Source organism: Nicotiana tomentosiformis, chromosome 5 (genome assembly GCF_000390325.3).
Source record: "Nicotiana tomentosiformis chromosome 5, ASM39032v3, whole genome shotgun sequence".
In the NCBI taxonomy this organism is placed as follows: domain Eukaryota; kingdom Viridiplantae; phylum Streptophyta; class Magnoliopsida; order Solanales; family Solanaceae; genus Nicotiana; species Nicotiana tomentosiformis.
In genome coordinates this window covers 26,311,641-26,329,282 of record NC_090816.1, presented here as the reverse complement: position 1 = coordinate 26,329,282, position 17,642 = coordinate 26,311,641, and the positions used below count along the sequence as shown (strand labels likewise).

Sequence of the window (17,642 nt, the reverse complement as noted above, 5' to 3'; positions counted from 1 at the left end):
TTACCTTGAAGAGGTCCGACTTCCTTGTTGCGACTTTTATGGCGCCTGTATGTGCTTTCACAAAAGAATCTGCTAACATGGCGAACGAGTCGATGGAGTTTGGCGGTAGGTTGTGATACCAAATCATCGCCCCCTTCGAGAGGGTCTCTCTGAATTTTTTCAGCAACACGGATTCGATTTCATCATCTTCTAAATCATTTCCCTTGATGGCACATGTGTAAGAAGTGACATGCTCGTTGGGATCGTTCGTTCCGTTATATTTGGGAATATATGGCATACAAAATTTTTTGGGGATTGGTTCCGAGGCTGCGCTCGAGGAAAGGGTGTTTGCACGAATTTTTTCGAATCCAATCCTTTTATCATTAGTGAAGCTCCCGGGATCTGATCGACCCTAGAATTATAAGTTTCTATTTTTTTATCGTTGGCTTCGACTCGCTTTGTGAGTTCCTAAAGTAATTTAGCAATTTCGGGAGTAGTCCCTGATTCTTTTTATTTGACTTCACAATGGCTGGTTCCGTTCCGTGAGTGATTTCTCGGGGTGGATTGGGCTCCGGCCAGCTTTGTAGATGGGTTTGGCTCCGCAACTGGGCTATTGCTGCCTGTTGGGCTTGCAACATTTCAAAAATCATATGCAAACTAACACCGTTTTCCTCGACGTTATGAGTGTCTCGAACCGCAGACCGAGTTCCACCATGGATGCTATTCTCGGGTTCAGCATGTAGGTTTGCCTCAATGGCTATATGCGAATTGATATCAATCGGCGTTCCGATTCGAGCTCCAATGGTGTTCACAAGTGGTCTTTCAGTACTGGGTGTCAAGTTGTTGTTTTAGTCTTGAAGACCGGCCCCGTTATCGATCGGTGAAGCCATTTGATTGATGGTTATTCGTAGCTGATCCGAAATTCAAGGTGTTTCGAAAATAAGCGCAAAACACAATGGCGTATTTTTTTAGATTCGTATCAAATAACCACTGTTATCCTTGACCCCACGGTGGGCGCCAAACTGTTTACCCGAAAAATGGATAGAGTTAAATTTATACGCATATCCAAGGATATGTGGCGTAACTTAATACAAATTGTAAGGATAAATAGAAATATAAATATGGATTGCAAAGAATGCGAAGTAGATATGGTTGTAAGGAACAATAAATCGTAGAAGTCAACAAATAGAATCAATTTAAGAAATTTGAAAGAACGATTCTTTACTGTGGAAGAATATAGCGTTTTTATTACAATGTAAGCCTCACAAAAACATGTCTTTCATAAATGATAACCATGCCCTTTATAATAGAGGGACCTTGCTCTAAGCATAATAAAAAAATACTCAGTGGGAGACCCATGATAAACTGACTTTTCCACAATTTCTACCAAGATTCTCGCTAGTGGGATTGCAATGGCTTTTGTCTGTGAGCTCGATCTTGCCTTGAGCCTTCGATCTTGGTTTGAGCTCGAATCTGACTCGAACTCTCGATCTTGGCTCGAGCTCGATTCTGACTCGAGCTCTCAAATTGATTTGGGGTCAATGTTGGTTGGTCTCTGGATGATAGCTTTACTCTGCGTCATAGTTCGATTTGGACTAGCGCTCGAAACGATGTCCAACTCGACATGGATCGGCCCCTCGGGTTCGAGGTTTGTTTGTTCCATCTTTGGAGTCTCAGTTCGATCGACTATCGTTCGAACTCGATCGGACATGCGAAGGCCGAAATCTATTTCGACAGTATATATAAAATTAACATGTACTCATAATCTAGACAAGGATACCAAAATTACATATGAGTTTGTAGTGAAAATACTTACATGAATACACACATACCTGGCGAATAAGACTTGAGAAATTATTGTGCTTGAAATACCTACACTGCAAAGTAATTGTTCAAAACATATGAGAATCGCCTGGGAGAAATGAGAGAGTGAAAGATTAAAAAGTTAGGGAAGAAACAAGTTGAAGAATACAAGGGCACTGATCAATTACTTGCAGGTAATGGAAATATTGTTCACTAAACAAAAATAAACAATAATTAGTGACAGATAAATTTTGCCGCTAAATAGCAAAATTCGTTGATTTCACAGCGAATTAGTGTCGAACTATAAAAGAATCTATTAGTTACGAATTATTATGCGATAAAATTAGCGATGAATTTCCTAGCGAATTTTTTTTTAGAAGTTTTAACCATATGACACATAATTGGTACAATTCTTCTCCCTTCTTCTCACAAAATGTTCACATTAAATAGTACTCTACATGTTCCATCCATTACTAAAGCTTTGCTCTCTCTCCAAGAAGTTTTCTCAGTACTTGCAAATGCTGAAATATTATGTATGCCTAATCAGGGATTTAGTAAAATACAAAAAAAAAAAAAAATCAAGAGGAAAACATGAAAAAAAAGAAAGAATAATACTCACACATTACAACAAAAAAATGGTCTTAACGGCCAAAAAATGTTATTGCAAAAAGCTTTACCAGCAATTTAGTATTTGCTATAGTATCCGGTATCGCTAAAGGTTTTAGTGAATACTCCCTCCGTTTTAATTTAGATGAGATAGTTTGACTCGGCACAGAATTTAAGAAAAAAAGGACTTTTAAAACTTGTGGTCTTAAAAGTTTAAGGGGGTAAAAGCTTTGTGGGGTCATGTCATTTGTGTGGTTACAAAAGCTTCTCATTAAGGATAAAATGGGTAAAATGAAAAGTTTAAAGTTGAACTATTTCCAAATTTAAAAACGTGTCATTTATTTTGAAACAGACTAAAAATAAAAGTACCCATCAAATTTGAAACGGAGAGAGTATTATTTTGACGAGATATTGGACCATCACATGATAGCAAAATACAAGTGGTTCATAGTATAGTCAGATAATTGCAACATTGACTGCTTGATTCCTAAATAAATATGCAAAGTTGTAATGGGGAATCCAATGTAAAGTATGAGAACAATATATTTGTGGGTTGGTTTCACTTTTAAGGTAAAAGTTTCGGATGAGAATTTTCTGTGTCTCTTGTGAACAATGCTACTTCAATATGGTCCATGATTATGATATTTTCAAACCTCTATATTCTTAGATTATTAGGACTAGGTTCACAATAGAATCAATGTCGTTTTCTTGTCTATGGCAGCTGAAATTTTGTTAGTTGTTTAAGAAGTTTAATTTTTATATACTAATCATATCTTTTAATATTATTAGGTCACTTAAAAGATACTAACTATAAGTATTTTTTCATAATAAGTGAGTAGATTAGCAGTATGAAGAATAATGTGATGACTCGCCATGTCATCATGCCACATAAGTGCCATTTGGCATATATTAATGCCATGTGGAAGCTTATATAGGATGAATGCTTGCATTTGTGAGAAGATTCTAGAGAAGTATGGACATTTCCTTTGGAAGATCCTAGATGTTTATGGATTTGCTAGGAAAGTCCTTGGAATCTTCTAGGCTTGTAGAGAATTCTAGAGAAAGCCCTTATCTTGTAAATATTAAGGACTTGTGTAACAATTAATATTTGCACACTAGCCCCTAGGAGACTAGTATATAAAGGAGGCCATTCATTTGTAATTCATCAAGCAAACAATTCAAGTTCTCTCTAATATAAAGCTTCCATTAACAATTCTCTTGTGTTCTTTCTACCATTCTCTTAGCAATCTTGAGTGTAGTAAGGCTAACTTGGCATAACAAGAACGTGAGCAAATTATCAAGTGCCGCACGTGTACTTAGTTAATTACTAAGGACGTGACAACGTGGTATCAGAGCAAAGGTTGCGACTAAGGGAATGGTGAACGACGGAGAAATTAACGCTGCCAACACTCAAGCCAACGTCATCCAGGATGCTGCTGGCAAGAGCGGCCGTAACAAAAAGAGAAATGCCACCAACAAGGGCCAGGAGGTTCCACCTGAGGTTGCGTCAAACGAAGGGCTTACATCCCAAGAACCATCTGCCACTGAGCCGAGCGAGGATGAAGTGGAGGTCCTGCCTGAGGACGTCTCGCTCGGTAAAGAATAGGTGATGAAGATGAACGCGGGGATGGACGCCGTGGAGATCTTTGGACAACGCTTGGGGAAGGTGGAAGGCACCCTTAGTGTTCTTGAGGGGCACACTCTTGAAGAGATTTAGAGCATCCGAAATGACTTGGAGGGACGTACACAAACCGAGATGGAACTAAGGCAAACTATAACTGCCTTAGAGTGCAGACTCATGGAGGCTTTGAGTACTATCGATGCTATGAAGGCAAAGATAGAGTCACTCGAGGAGAATGTTAGTGCTGGCGTGACCGAGGCAGCTAGCAATGTTGTGGTGACGAGGGAGGCCAAGATCGAGGCTCCCAAACCCCCGGTGTTCAAAGGTGTTCGTGATGCGCAAGAAGTGGAAAACTTCCTTTGGCACTTGGAGAACTACTTCAAGCACGGCAAAGTGAAGGACGACGAGGCCATGATCAACACTGCGGTGTTGTACCTCTCAAAGACTGCCATGCTATGGTGGAGAAGGAAGATGGCCAACATGGATAAAGGTATATGTACTATTAGCACGTGGGATTAGTTCAAAGTCGAGTTCAAGCGACAGTTCTTTCCAAACAATGTCTTGTACGAGGCAAGGCGCAAACTTAGGGAGTTGAAGCAAACAGGGAGCATACGTGTCTATGTCAAGGAATTCACTACCCTTATGCTTCAAATCCCCAACCTGACCAATGATGACTTGTTGTTCCACTTCATGGACGGGTTGCAAAATTGGGCTAAGCAGGAGTTACAACGCCGGCAAGTCGCAAATATAGACCAAGCCATAGTGGAGACCGAATCATTGATGGATTTCAGGCATGACAAACACGACAAAGGGAAAGTCAAAGAATCAAAGTTTAACAATGTCAAAGGTGGGGGAGACCGTGGCAAAGGCAAGGAGATACAACAACAATACTACAAGGCTCAAGATTCCAAAAAGTTGAGTGGCCGTCAGGGGTACGCCGAGAAGAAAGCGCAAGCCGAGAAGAAGGGATATTACATATGCGGAGGGCCTCACAGCTTCAGGAATTGTCCCGACCTAAAGAGCCTTAGCGCCATGGTCCGTGAACGGAAGGAGTAGCCACAAGGAGAGAGTTCGGGAACCGCACAGTTAGGTATGATCGGATTATGCGGTGCTGTCACAAAGCAAACTATCCAACCTACCGAGAATGGAAACCAGTACGTGGATCTCACCATCAACAACAAGCCTGCTCGTGCAATGGTGGATACTGGAGCAACTCATAATTTCGTGACTGAGGCTGCCGCAAAAATACTAGAATTGAAGCTTGCTCCAACTAACTCCCGTGTCAAGACCATGAATGCCGAGGTACAAAATGCTCGTGGGGTAGCTAATGGAGTTGGTGTCAAATTAGGAACTTGGAAAGGTATGACAAACTTTACCGTAACCGCTATGGATATCTTTGACATCATATTGGGACAAGAGTTCTTTAGACATTGTCATACTTTGATCGATCCCTACCTCCAACATCTCTTGGTTATGGAGCGAGAAGGAGCTTGCATGGTACCTACAGTGTCTATGCCACACGGACAGAGCCAAGCACAACTCTCAGCTATGCAGGTTATAAAGGGGATCAAGAAGGGGGAGCCGACGTTTGTGGAAACCATCGCAAGTCTGGAGGAAGACAAGAGTTTTCAAGAGACACTACCACCTTGCATAGAGAAGTTGCTTGAGGAAAACAAAGATGTCATGCCCGAGGAGTTGCCTAAACACTTGCCGCCTAGGCGAGAGGTGAATCACAAGATTGAGTTGGAGCCAGGGGCTAAGCCACCCGCATTTGCCCCATATTGTATGGCACCGCCCGAGCTAGAGGAGCTTAGGAAACAATTGAAAGAGTTGCTAGATGCTGGTCACATTCGCCCATCAAAGGCACCGTTCGGCGCACCAGTATTGTTCCAGAATAAGAAGGATGGATCACTACGCTTGTGCATAGACTACTGAGCACTTAATAAGGTCAAGGTGAAGAATAAGTACCCAATCCCGCTCATTGCTGACTTATTCGATAGACTTGGGCAAGCCAAGTATTTTACCAAGATGGATCTTCGCAAGGGCTACTACCAGGTTCGCATTGCAGAGGGGGATGAGCCAAAGACAACATGTGTGATGAGATATGGAGCCTTTGAGTGGTTGGTGATGTCTTTCGGCTTAACCAATGCACCTGCCACATTTTGCACCCTTATGAATAAGATTTTCCATCCCTACCTTGATCAGTTCGTGGTAGTCTACCTAGACGACATAGTCATCTACAGTAACACCTTGGAAGAGCACATGAAGCACTTAAGTAAGGTTTTCCAAGTCTTGCGGGAGAACGGGCTATACATCAAGAGGGAGAAATGCGAGTTTGCACAATCAAAGGTGCACTTCTTAGGCCATGTTATTAGCAATGGCGAGCTACGCATGGACGAGGCTAAGGTACGTGGTATCCAGGAGTGGGAGGCACCTATAAAGGTAACTGAGTTGAGATCCTTCCTTGGCTTTGTTAACTACTATCGTCAGTTCATCTGTGGCTACTCAGCAAAGGCCGCACCATTGACTGAGTTGCTAAAGAAGAACAAGCCATGGGTTTGGACGGAGCATTGTCAAAGGGCGTTTGAAGACCTCAAGGCAGCTGTAACAGAGGAGCCAGTCTTGGCATTACTTGACTTTGCCAAGACATTTGAGGTGCATACAGATGCCTCAGATTTTGCCATTGGGGGTGTCTTGATGCAGGATAAGCATCCCATAGCATTTGAGAGTCGCAAGTTAAATGAGACGGAGCGGTGTTACACAGTGCAAGAGAAGGAGATGACTGCTATTGTGCATTGCCTACGTACATGGCGACATTATTTGCTTGGGTCGAGGTTCGTGGTCAAGACCGACAATGTAGCTACTAGCTACTTTCAGACGCAGAAGAAGCTCACCCCAAAACAGGCTCGGTGGCAGGATTTCTTGGCCGAATTTGATTATGTACTAGAGTATAAGCCGGGCAAAGGTAACATTGTAGCCGATGCCCTGAGCCGGAAAGCCGAGCTTGCTGCAATCACTTCAACAAGATGGGACATTCGTGAGGCTATAAAAGAAGGCATGCAACACGATCTAGCAGCCAAACAACTTATCGAGTTAGCCAACCAGGGCAATACGAGACGTTTTTGGGTCGAAGACGGCCTACTACTTACCACAGGTCGGAGGGTCTACGTGCCTAAGTTTGGAGACATTAGATGGCGGATTATAAGGGAGAGTCATGACACAATGTGGGCTGGTCATCCAGGCCAACGTCGCATTAGGGCCTTGGTTGAGTCAGTCTACTATTGGCCACGCATGCGAGATGACATAGAGTGTTATGTGCAGACTTGTCTTGTCTGTCAACAGGACAAGGTTGAGCAACAAAAACCCGGAGGACTTTTGGAGCCACTACCAGTTGCAGAGCGTCCATGGGAGAGCGTGACTATGGACTTTATCACTTGCCTACCGAAGTCTGACGGTTATGGTACTATTATGGTGGTCGTGGATAGATTTTCCAAATATGCCACCTTCATGCCCGCCACACCAGGTTGCACCGCCAAGGAAGCCGCCAAGCTATTCTTTAAGAATGTGGTGAAGTATTGGGGCTTACCAAGGCATATTATCAGTGATCGAGACCCCCATTTTACTGGGAACTTGTGGAGAGAATTATTCGATATACTTGGCACAGAACTGCACTTTTCCACTAGTTTCCACCCACAGACAGATGGACAAACGGAATGGGTCAATGCCTTACTAGAATGCTACTTGAGGCATTATGTAAGCGCGCATCAGAAAGATTGGTCAAGGCTCCTAGACGTCACCCAATTCTCTTATAACTTGCAGCGGAGTGAGTCCACGGGACGGACACCATTTGAGCTAGCCACAGGCCAACAGCCACAAACTCCTCATTCATTACCAGCCGCGTTCGAGGGAAAGAGTTTGTGGGCTTATCATATGGCTAAAGGATGGGAGGAGCAGCTTGACACTGCTAAGTCCTACTTGGATAAGGCAGCTAAGAAGATGAAGAAGTTTGCAGATCGTAAGCGGCGTCCCACAGACTATAGAGTTGGGGACATGGTCATGGTGAAGTTTAATCCAAGACAGTTTAAGGCACTACGAGGCATGCATCAGAATCAGATTCGCAAGTATGAGGGGCCATTTAAGATAGTCGCCAAGGTAGGCAAGATCTCATACAAGCTTGACATGCCATCATATCTTAAGATCTATCATGTCTTCCATGCCAGCATGTTTAAGCCCTATCATGAAGACAATGATGATCCAAGTAGGGGCCAATCAAGTCGAGCGCCTATTACTATCACCGCCTCGCACGACCGAGAGATTGAGGCTATTATTGATTACCAGGCCAGGCGAAAATAAGGGCAAAAAGCCACCGCAATGTTCCTCGTCCATTGGAAGGGGCAATCACCGGAGGAGGCCACATGGGAACGTTATGAAGATTTATGGCAATTCAAAGATAAGATCCGAGAGTTTATGCAGCAACATTGAGCCGCGGTCGTCGCAACATTAGGTGGGGGAGAGTGTGATGACTCGCCACATCATCATGCCACATAAGTGCCATTTGGCATATATTAATGCCATGTGGAAGCTTACATAGGATGAATGCTTGCATTTGTGAGAAGATTCTAGAGAAGTATGGACATTTCCTTTGGAAGATCCTAGATGTTTATGGATTTGCTAGGAAAGTCCTTGGAATCTTCTAGGCTTGTAGAGAATTCTAGAGAAAGCCCTTATCTTGTAAATATTAAGGACTTGTGTAACAATTAATATTTGCACACTAGCCCCTAGGAGACTAGTATATAAAGGAGGTCATTCATTTGTAATTCATCAAGCAAACAATTCAAGTTCTCTCTAATATAAAGCTTCCATTAACAATTCTCTTATGTTCTTTCTACCATTCTCTTAGCGATCTTGAGTGTAGTAAGACTAACTTGGCATAACAAGAACGTGAGCAAATTGTCAAGTGCCGCACGTGTACTTAGTTAATTACTAAGGACGTGACAATAAGGTACCTGCTACAACTAGTTAAAATACATTAAGGGGTCGTTTGATAGGATATATTAGGAAAAATAATACATATATTAACTTTGGTATTATTAATTGTTTACTAGAAAAATCAGATAACGTTAGATTTGTGTATGGTTCTAAGGATATGCGATATAATTTGATATAAATCGTATAGAGAAATAGAAATATGTGTATTCTTAACTATGAAAATGAGAATAGTGAGCAAAAAGAATGAATAAGATAAAGTAAAACAAGCACAAGGGGATATCTTTCAATATGAGAAGTGATCTTTTGTTACAGTGTATGAGCTGCCAGTATGCTTACAAGGATTCCCCCTTTTATAGTAGAGGGATCCTACTTTATTTATAATAAAACAAAACATATAGTGGAGGACCCATGATGAATTGTCTCTTCCTCGATTCCTGCCAAGATTCTCTCCCTTGGTGTGGTTGTAACGGCTCTTGTCTGCGAGCTCGATATTGGCTCGAACTCGTTATTGGGGTGAGCCCTCGGCTTTGGCTTGAGTTTGACCTTCGGGGTGGGTGTAGCGCATTTCCGACCACCCCCACGTTGCCTTGCAGGTCGATTTAGATATGGGCTCGATAATAGTATCGAGCCGACTCCTCGATCAGTCTTCGGAACTCGGGGCTCGTTTGTATTGTCTTCGGGACTCATCCCAAAATTCCACTCCGGTTGCTTACCATTAACTCGATCGAACGTAGGAAGGTCGAAATCTATTTCGACCGTATACAGATAGTTCCCTCGTTTCTCAGAAAAGGACGTGGTGAGAAACGATATGATTTCCCAACAGCTCGATCAGATATATACTGACGTTTACATCGATCTCGACTATGACGTATGCGATAGCTGTCCCATCGATTCGATTTTACCAAGGAATTTAATGTGTCAGACGGTGGTCGGCTACCTCTGATATTGAACCGTCATTGCTTCAATCTATAAATAGCCTTTCCTTCCATCATTCATACTTTACGTCTTCAATCTTCCAATTTTCTAAGTTCCTTATCACAGTCGTAGCTCCAATGCCGGAACCGATCCCGGATCTTAGACAATAGGTCGAAAGTCTGATGTTGCAGAGACCGTACTCCGAGCATGCTTGGGTCGAATTATCAAAGGGTCGATGGGAGGCCCGCAGTCATGGTAAATCATTTTGTCGATTTGTCTCTTCATCGGTTTGTATGGTAAATCTTCCTCTTCCCTTTTGTAGGACTCAGGAAAGATGTAGTCATGATGCCCCCATCTGGTGGCGAAGAAGTTCCTATCCTAAAGCAGGTAAAATAAAGGAAGAGAAAATACGTATCGGGCTCCCCGAGCTCGGAGAAGAAGAAACCGGCTAAGAGATCTCGAAAGCCGAAGGGAGCTCTAGTGTTATGACTTCGGAAGTGGCCCGCCATTTGAGGGACGATCCTGAAGAAGGAGAGGAGAATTTAGCCTGCGTACGGGCTAATGTTGTGATTCAACAGTCTTCCAATTTGGTGGAAGCAAATCAAGGAACCTTGGCCATAATCCCAGAACAAGAAGAAGCCGAGATTATCCCTTCTCGAACTAAGATGATTGAAAGGGACACCGAGGGTGGATCTTCTCAGGCAGTAGAAAATATATCAAGGGATGAGTTCGGGATAGTCGACATTGGCGGATCCCCTCAGATTTCGGATGCCATGATTTGAGAGGCCGTCATGTTGGAGGATCGGTCCTATGAGGGTATTCAGGAGTCAGCCGATATCCATGGTTTTCAGGAGGGGATCGAGTCAGGTGCCTCGGAGGAGGTTACCATTTTTGGTGGAATGCCGATACCCAAAAAAGCATCGTGGTCAAGTTCTACTGAGCCTTCATCGATTCATAAACTGGTGGATCGATTTTCGGCCCCTAGCATCGATCCCGACCGAAGGCGGAAGATAGTGCTCTCCGTACCTGTGGATACCCGAATTGTTTCTTCCCCTGTAGGGACTGCCAGCTACCTACAGTCCTTCAAGCTCCTTAGTGAAAAAGATCAATCAGTGATGAATGCAGTGGGGCCCGCCTGTCTCTTCAACGAGGCCCAACATGCTTTGAATCGGGTAACTCTGATGGCATTTTCGTTGCTTCTTTTGCACATAGAGTTGTAGGTAATTCTCATGTTTATTATTTTGTTTGCAGGCTTTGGTGTTGCATCACTAGGCCTTTCTTCGAATCCGAGAGAAGCATGATGTCGAGGTTCGGCGCCTCACTGAGAGGAGTGACTCGTACAAGCTCCTTAGTGAAAAACTTCGAGCAGATTTGACAGTGGCTCGGGAAGAGCATGGGGAGATGGCTGAGCAGGTATTTCGAATGTTCCATGATAGTGAAGATAAAAATGAGATAACCACTAATGATCCAATTCTGCAGGTTCGACAGAGGATCGAGCATATTGGACGTCATTACTCACAGGTAGATGCGCTACTTGTCGAGGCAGAAGAATTTAAAAAGTGTATGGATATCCTTGCCTCGAAAAAGGAAGCCGTCGAAGCTCAGTTAGAGCTGTCTGATGCCCAACTTCGATCTGCAAAAGAAAATGATTTGGGGTTGATCGAAAAGATGAAAGAGCTTCAGCATCGGTTGGATTTGGCCACTTCAGATAAAGCAAACTTGGCCAAAGAACTTGAAGTGGCCAGATCAGAGGTGATCGAGGCCAATAAAAGAGCTGATGCCAAAGTGGCTCAATTCAGGATTGATGTTGAGGTTAACCAAGCCAAAGCTGAGAACATGGTCGAACATACAAAATGGCAAGCTCGGAGAGAGGCTCTCGAGGAGGTCAGAGCTCAAGGCTTCGAAATTGAGGCCGAGATTAAAGTCGCCAGGGCGGAGGAGAACAAAGCTCGGAGGTTGGCCTTTCCTGAGGAGGACTCCGATGACTCGGGGGAGTGTGAAGATGAGGACGATGCCGAGAATATGACCTCCGATGAAGATTGAGTCATTTAGGGCCTTAGGTCTTTTGCTGCATTCTTTTGATACCGCTTTCGGTTTTTGTATAAAGAACTTCCTTTTGGCAGAGTAGCCGCCTCTGTACAAAAAAATTGTAAATATAAATCTTTCTTCCTTTTGAAGCAAAATAGCCTTTCAAACTAAATAGATAGTTTGAATTTTAATCTCTGTTGCCTTCGGGCCTTGTGGGTAGTCCCATTTGCATTATCGGGCTCGAACGTCCTTCAGCTTAAATAGTCAAGTGTTCATTTGAATTTGAAGAAATGAGTAGTTTTTCTCTTAAATAATGTTGCCCGTAGGCATAATGGTTGAGTGAGTGCTTGCTCGATTTTGAAATAAAAGTAGCCCGCAAGCTTAGTAGTCGAGTGAATGATTCGAACTCGAAATAAAAGTAGCTCGTAGGCTTAGTAGTCAAGTGAATAATTCGAACTCGAAATAATGTAGCCTGTAGGCGTAATAGTCAAAGTAGCCCGTAGGCTTAGTAGTCGAGTGAATGATGACCTGCCGGGCTGGAATAGCCACCGGCTCTTCCTCGTAAGTCAAATCTTTGTCTAATTGGACTGAGCTGAAATATAACACATGGGAGGGATCACCATGATATTTTCGGAGCATAGACATATAGAACACCGGATGAACCACTGATAAACTAAGTAGTAATGCAAGCCTGTAGGCTACTTCCCCTACCCTTTCAAGAATTTCAAAGGGTCCGATATACCTAGGGCTCAACTTGCCCTTCTTTCCGAACCTTATTACACCTTTCATAGGTGAAACCCAGAGCAATATTCGTTCTCCAACCATGAATGCAATATCACGAACTTTACAGTCGGCATAAATCTTTTGCCTAGACTGAGCTGTGCGAAGTCGATCCTGAATAATCTTGACCTTATCCAAGGCATCCTGTACCAAATCGGTACCCAACAACCGAGCCTCTCCCGGTTCAAACCAACCAACTGGCGATCGGCATCGCCTTCCGTATAATGCCTCATATGGAGCCATATGAATACTCGACTGGTAGCTATTATTATAAGCAAACTCCGCAAGTGGTAAGAAATGATCCCAAGAACTTCCAAAGTCTATAACACAAGCGCGAAGCATATCTTCCAATATCTGAATAGTGCGGTCTGACTGTCCGTCTGTCTGTGGCTGAAATGTTGTACTCAACTCCACCCGCGTGCCTAACTCACGTTGTACAGCCCTCCAGAAATGTGAGGTAAACTGCGTACCTCAATCTGAAATAATAGACACGGGCACACCGTGAAGGAGGACAATCTCACGAATGTAAATTTCAGCTAACCTCTCTGAAGAATAGGTAACTGCCACTGGAATGAAATGGGCTGACTTGGTCAACCTGTCCACAATGACCCAAACTGCGTCAAATTTTCTCTGAGTCCGTGGGAGCTCAACAACAAAATCCATAGTGATACGCTCCCACTTTCATTTAGGAATTTCTAACTTCTGAAGCAAACCACCAGGTCTCTGATGCTCGTACTTAACTTGCTGACAATTCAGACACCGAGCTACATGTGCAACTATATCCTTTTTCATTCTCCTCCACCAATAATGTTGCCGCAAATCTTGATACATTTTAGCGGTACCTGGATGCAACCCGATCCTCCAATATTAATTTTTAATAAGTCTGTTGCGGTGTGTAACCCGATCATCCAATATTAACTTTTCATAAGTCTGTTGCGTCATGCAACCCGATCCTCCAATATTTCCATTTCAATCAATTCTTATAGAAGAAATTTTCCCAATAAATGCAACAATTAATATGAAATTATAAGACAACAAGCATACAATAAATATAATTTAATCATGAAACAGACAAGATCAAATAGCAAATTATTATAGAAATCAGGGAGAAAATAGGCAGTTTAATATTTAATATGCTAAATGTCAAATAACAATTAAGACACATAATTCAAGTAGCATGTAACAATTAATGCTGGAATTCAAGAACTAATATTTGGCAAAGAATAGGAAAGAAACAATTATTATAATAATTAATTCATGATTTAAAATAATTTATAAATTTTCAAGTAAGGAGGCAAACAATTAATTTGACGACGTATAGATACTCTTCACCTCGCCTATACGTCGTTCACATGCAATTCACATAACAATTAAATTAAGGGTTCTATTCCCTCAAGTCAAGGTTAACCACGATACTTACCTCACTTTGTAAATTCCAAATCAATTATTCAACCATAGCTTTTCCTTTTAAATTTGCCTTCAAAAGCTTCAAATCTATTCACAAACAATTTAATATATTCAATACTAATCATAGGAATTAATTCCGTTTGAATTTACAAATGTTCCGGATAAAAATCCAAAATTTATTAAAATATTCAGCAGTGGGACCCATATCTCAAATCCCAAAAAAACTCGCAAAATCCGAACACCCGTTCCGATACGAGTTCAACCATACCAAATTTGTCCAATTCCGATATAAAATGGACCTTCAAATCTTAAATTTTCATTTTTGGAAGATTTTATAAAAGTCTAATTCTTCTTCCATAAATTTACGGATTCATGATATAAATGAGTATGAAATTATGAAATATAATCAATATAGGATAAGGAAGACTTACCCCAATATTTTCCCGTGAAAATCGCCCAAAATTCACCTTACCCGAGCTCCAAAATGGGAAAGAATTGAAAATGGGTCGAAACCCCATTTCGAGAACTTAAGTTCTGTTTCTGGGATTTTTACCCTTCGCGAATGCGGTCAGTGCCTTGCGTTCGCGAAGCACAATTATGTGCTGTCAAATTTTACTCTTCGCGAACGCGAGGGCTACTTCGCGAACGTGATGCATGCCTGGCTTGGCCTTCGCGAACGCGAAGGCTAATTTTTCTGGCCAGTCTCTTTCCCTTCGCGAACGCGGCCACTATGTCGCGAACGCGAAGCACAAGACGTGCCAGCCCAAAATACGGACCCGAGGTCAATATCAGTAATTTCTTAGAAATCATTAAGCTTTCAAGCTTTTAATTTTTCCTCAAAATTCCATAACTCGGGTTAGGGACCTCGGAATTCGATTTCGGGCATACGCCCAAGTCCCAAATCACGATACAGACCTACCGAAATTTTTAAAATACTGATCCGGGTCCGTTTGCTCAAAATATTTACCAAAGTCAACTTAGTTAAGTTTTAAAGCTCTATTTCCCATTTTAATCCATTTTTGACATAAACACTTTTCGAAAAATTGTACGGACTGCGCACGCAAGTCGAAGAATGATGAATGGTGCTTTTTGAGGTCTTAGAACACAGAATTACTTATTAAATTTAAAGATGACATTTTAGGTCATCACACTTTTGAGTTTAAATTTTGTGTACTAACAGTGTATTATTTATGCAATCAGAATATTTATAAGATTTTAGAAGTACAACTCTTAGATAAACATTAATTAGTAATCTGATAATTAAAAGGATAGTTAGAAAAAAACCTGTTGTGTTGGGCTAAACTACATTAACAGGGTATATAACTTAAATCTATGCATTTTTATTTATGGTTGACCATTCTTCCCTAATTGCTAGTTGTTGCAAAATTTTTATATTTATTTACCCTCAAAATTGGACGACAATTAAATTTGTGAGTGGTTTTGAGGATACGCGGATTTATTTGATACAAAGCAGTAAATAAAGACAAATTAAATAAATAGAGATAAAGTAAGTTCAAACCACACGAGGAAGATGATTTAAACAAGCACTAATGAACGAAAGGAGGATAACTAATAACAGAAAAATAATGATATATTGCTTTGGAATGGGTGTTACAACGTACTTTATGAATTATCAGACCCCATTTATATAGTGGAGGAGTCTTACTTTAGGTATAATTCTACAAAAGGTAAAAAATCTTTTGATTTACTTAGTGCCGATTCTTTATCGGTACCTGCCGAGATTCCCGCCGTAATATTCGGCCAGTCACATATTTTTCGGTCTTCCGTTGACTATACTAACAATGTTACTTCAAACTCATTTGAGGTTAGGACCGATTCCGAGATTATGGCCCCGATATTCTCGAAGGCAGGAGTCATGTCTCCGAGTTCTAGCCCGATGGGACTCGTGGTCAATCTTCAGTCCTTTATTATCATGTCTTGAGCCTGGCTCACTATGTCGGAGGCTACGATGCACCACGAGCTCTATTTTGACTGTATACAGATAGTCCCCTCATTTTTCGAAGAGTAGACGACGAGAATCGACATGAGCTTCCGATCCTCACTTTGATACACCGTGACAAAAATGACAAAACAACCGAAATGTCTCGTCAGTCAAGTTCTGATGGCATTAAAAGCATGTCATCCATCGGTCGGCCATTCCTGGATGCAAACCGTCGCTGAAATACTATAAATACCTCCTCCTTTTCTCATTTTAACTTTAAATTCAAACCTTCTATCCTCGTACCCTTAAGATTTCAAAATTTTCTAGCACTTTCACTCCAGTTATCTAAGATCTTCTGCAAGAACTCTTGTTTATCTTCATCTCAAGCCAACAAGTACAATCCTTCAACTTTTTTTCTTTCTCCATTTTTCCTTCATCTTTTAAAGAAATGGCAAAGACTTCCAAAACCGTTCCCCAAAAAGATACCCCTTCTACTTCACGGCCGGCTAGTGAGGCCGAGGAGACTGTTTCGCGTACTGCCGTCGATGAACCAGTGTCGGAACCCCGTTTGAAAATGTTCATCCCCGGAGGATGCTCGGTCAATGCCGATTTCAAGGTTGAAAAACCTTTCTCCGTAGAAGGTCGGTGTGATGAGGTCTCGAGGTACATATGCTCGATCACTGAAGAAGTCCTCCCTACGGTCCGTAAAGACTTCAACTGGGCCGGTAAGGGCATAGTGATCCCTAACCCCGATGGATCCATTACAACCCACGTCGAGGGATACCAAAGTGTTTACACTTATCCCTTTACATTGGGCCCGATGGACCCGGTCATCGTTGATTTCTGTAATAGGTACGGGGTATGCCTCGGTCTGATTCAACCTTCATTCTGGAGGATCGTGATCCTCCTCCGGTTCTTTGTGATCAGAATCGATGTGTGCTCGCTCACTGTCAACCATCTTCTACGCTTGTATAATCCCCAAATCTTCTCGGAGGACTGATAAAGCTCATGCGCCGGGCCAGTATAGCCCCGTTCTAGAGCATTAATGAAGACCGGGATCGAGGCTGGCATGACTGTTTTGTCTGAGTGAGGACTTCGGACTTGATCCCAGCTGAGCGCATGCCATTTCCGGAGAAGTGGAATATATCACATAAGTACAATTTTATTTCCGAAAGTCAATTTTATTCTTATTTCCTTCTTTCTTATCGGTGTTTTGTGGTGGTGCAACCATTGCTCGGGTCCCGAATGTCATTCCTCAACTCTAGGGGTGGGTTGAGGGTATCGTATCACAGATGCCCTACTCCGAGCGCTCATGGCGCAAGATCTTGAAGGGCCGTTGGGAGGCTCGTTCCTATGGTGAGACTCCTTTCCCGAGTAGGTAATATTTGGATTCCTCTTTTATCATTAAGTCCTCACTCCCTTTACTTCTCTTTGCACGTTTATCCAAGGATGTCGAACTGAGGCCTCTAGCCGGTAGTGAGGACTTACCTACCGAGTCCCCTGATCTGAGACATGCTGAAGAGAATAAAAGAAAACAAAAAGAAGGCCGGTGCGCAAGTTAAAAGACAGCAC

General features: G+C 42.3%; 1 protein-coding gene across 1 annotated transcript; it reads left to right on the top strand.

Moving 5' to 3' along the window:
- Window positions 1-4,144: 4,144 nt before the first annotated feature.
- LOC138892067 (uncharacterized) lies at window positions 4,145-5,065 on the top strand. Its single transcript, XM_070175760.1, has 2 exons — window positions 4,145-4,435; window positions 4,529-5,065. Exons 1-2 carry the CDS (start codon window positions 4,145-4,147, stop codon window positions 5,063-5,065), a joined length of 828 nt encoding a protein of 275 aa, XP_070031861.1.
- The last annotated feature ends 12,577 nt before the right edge of the window (window positions 5,066-17,642 follow it).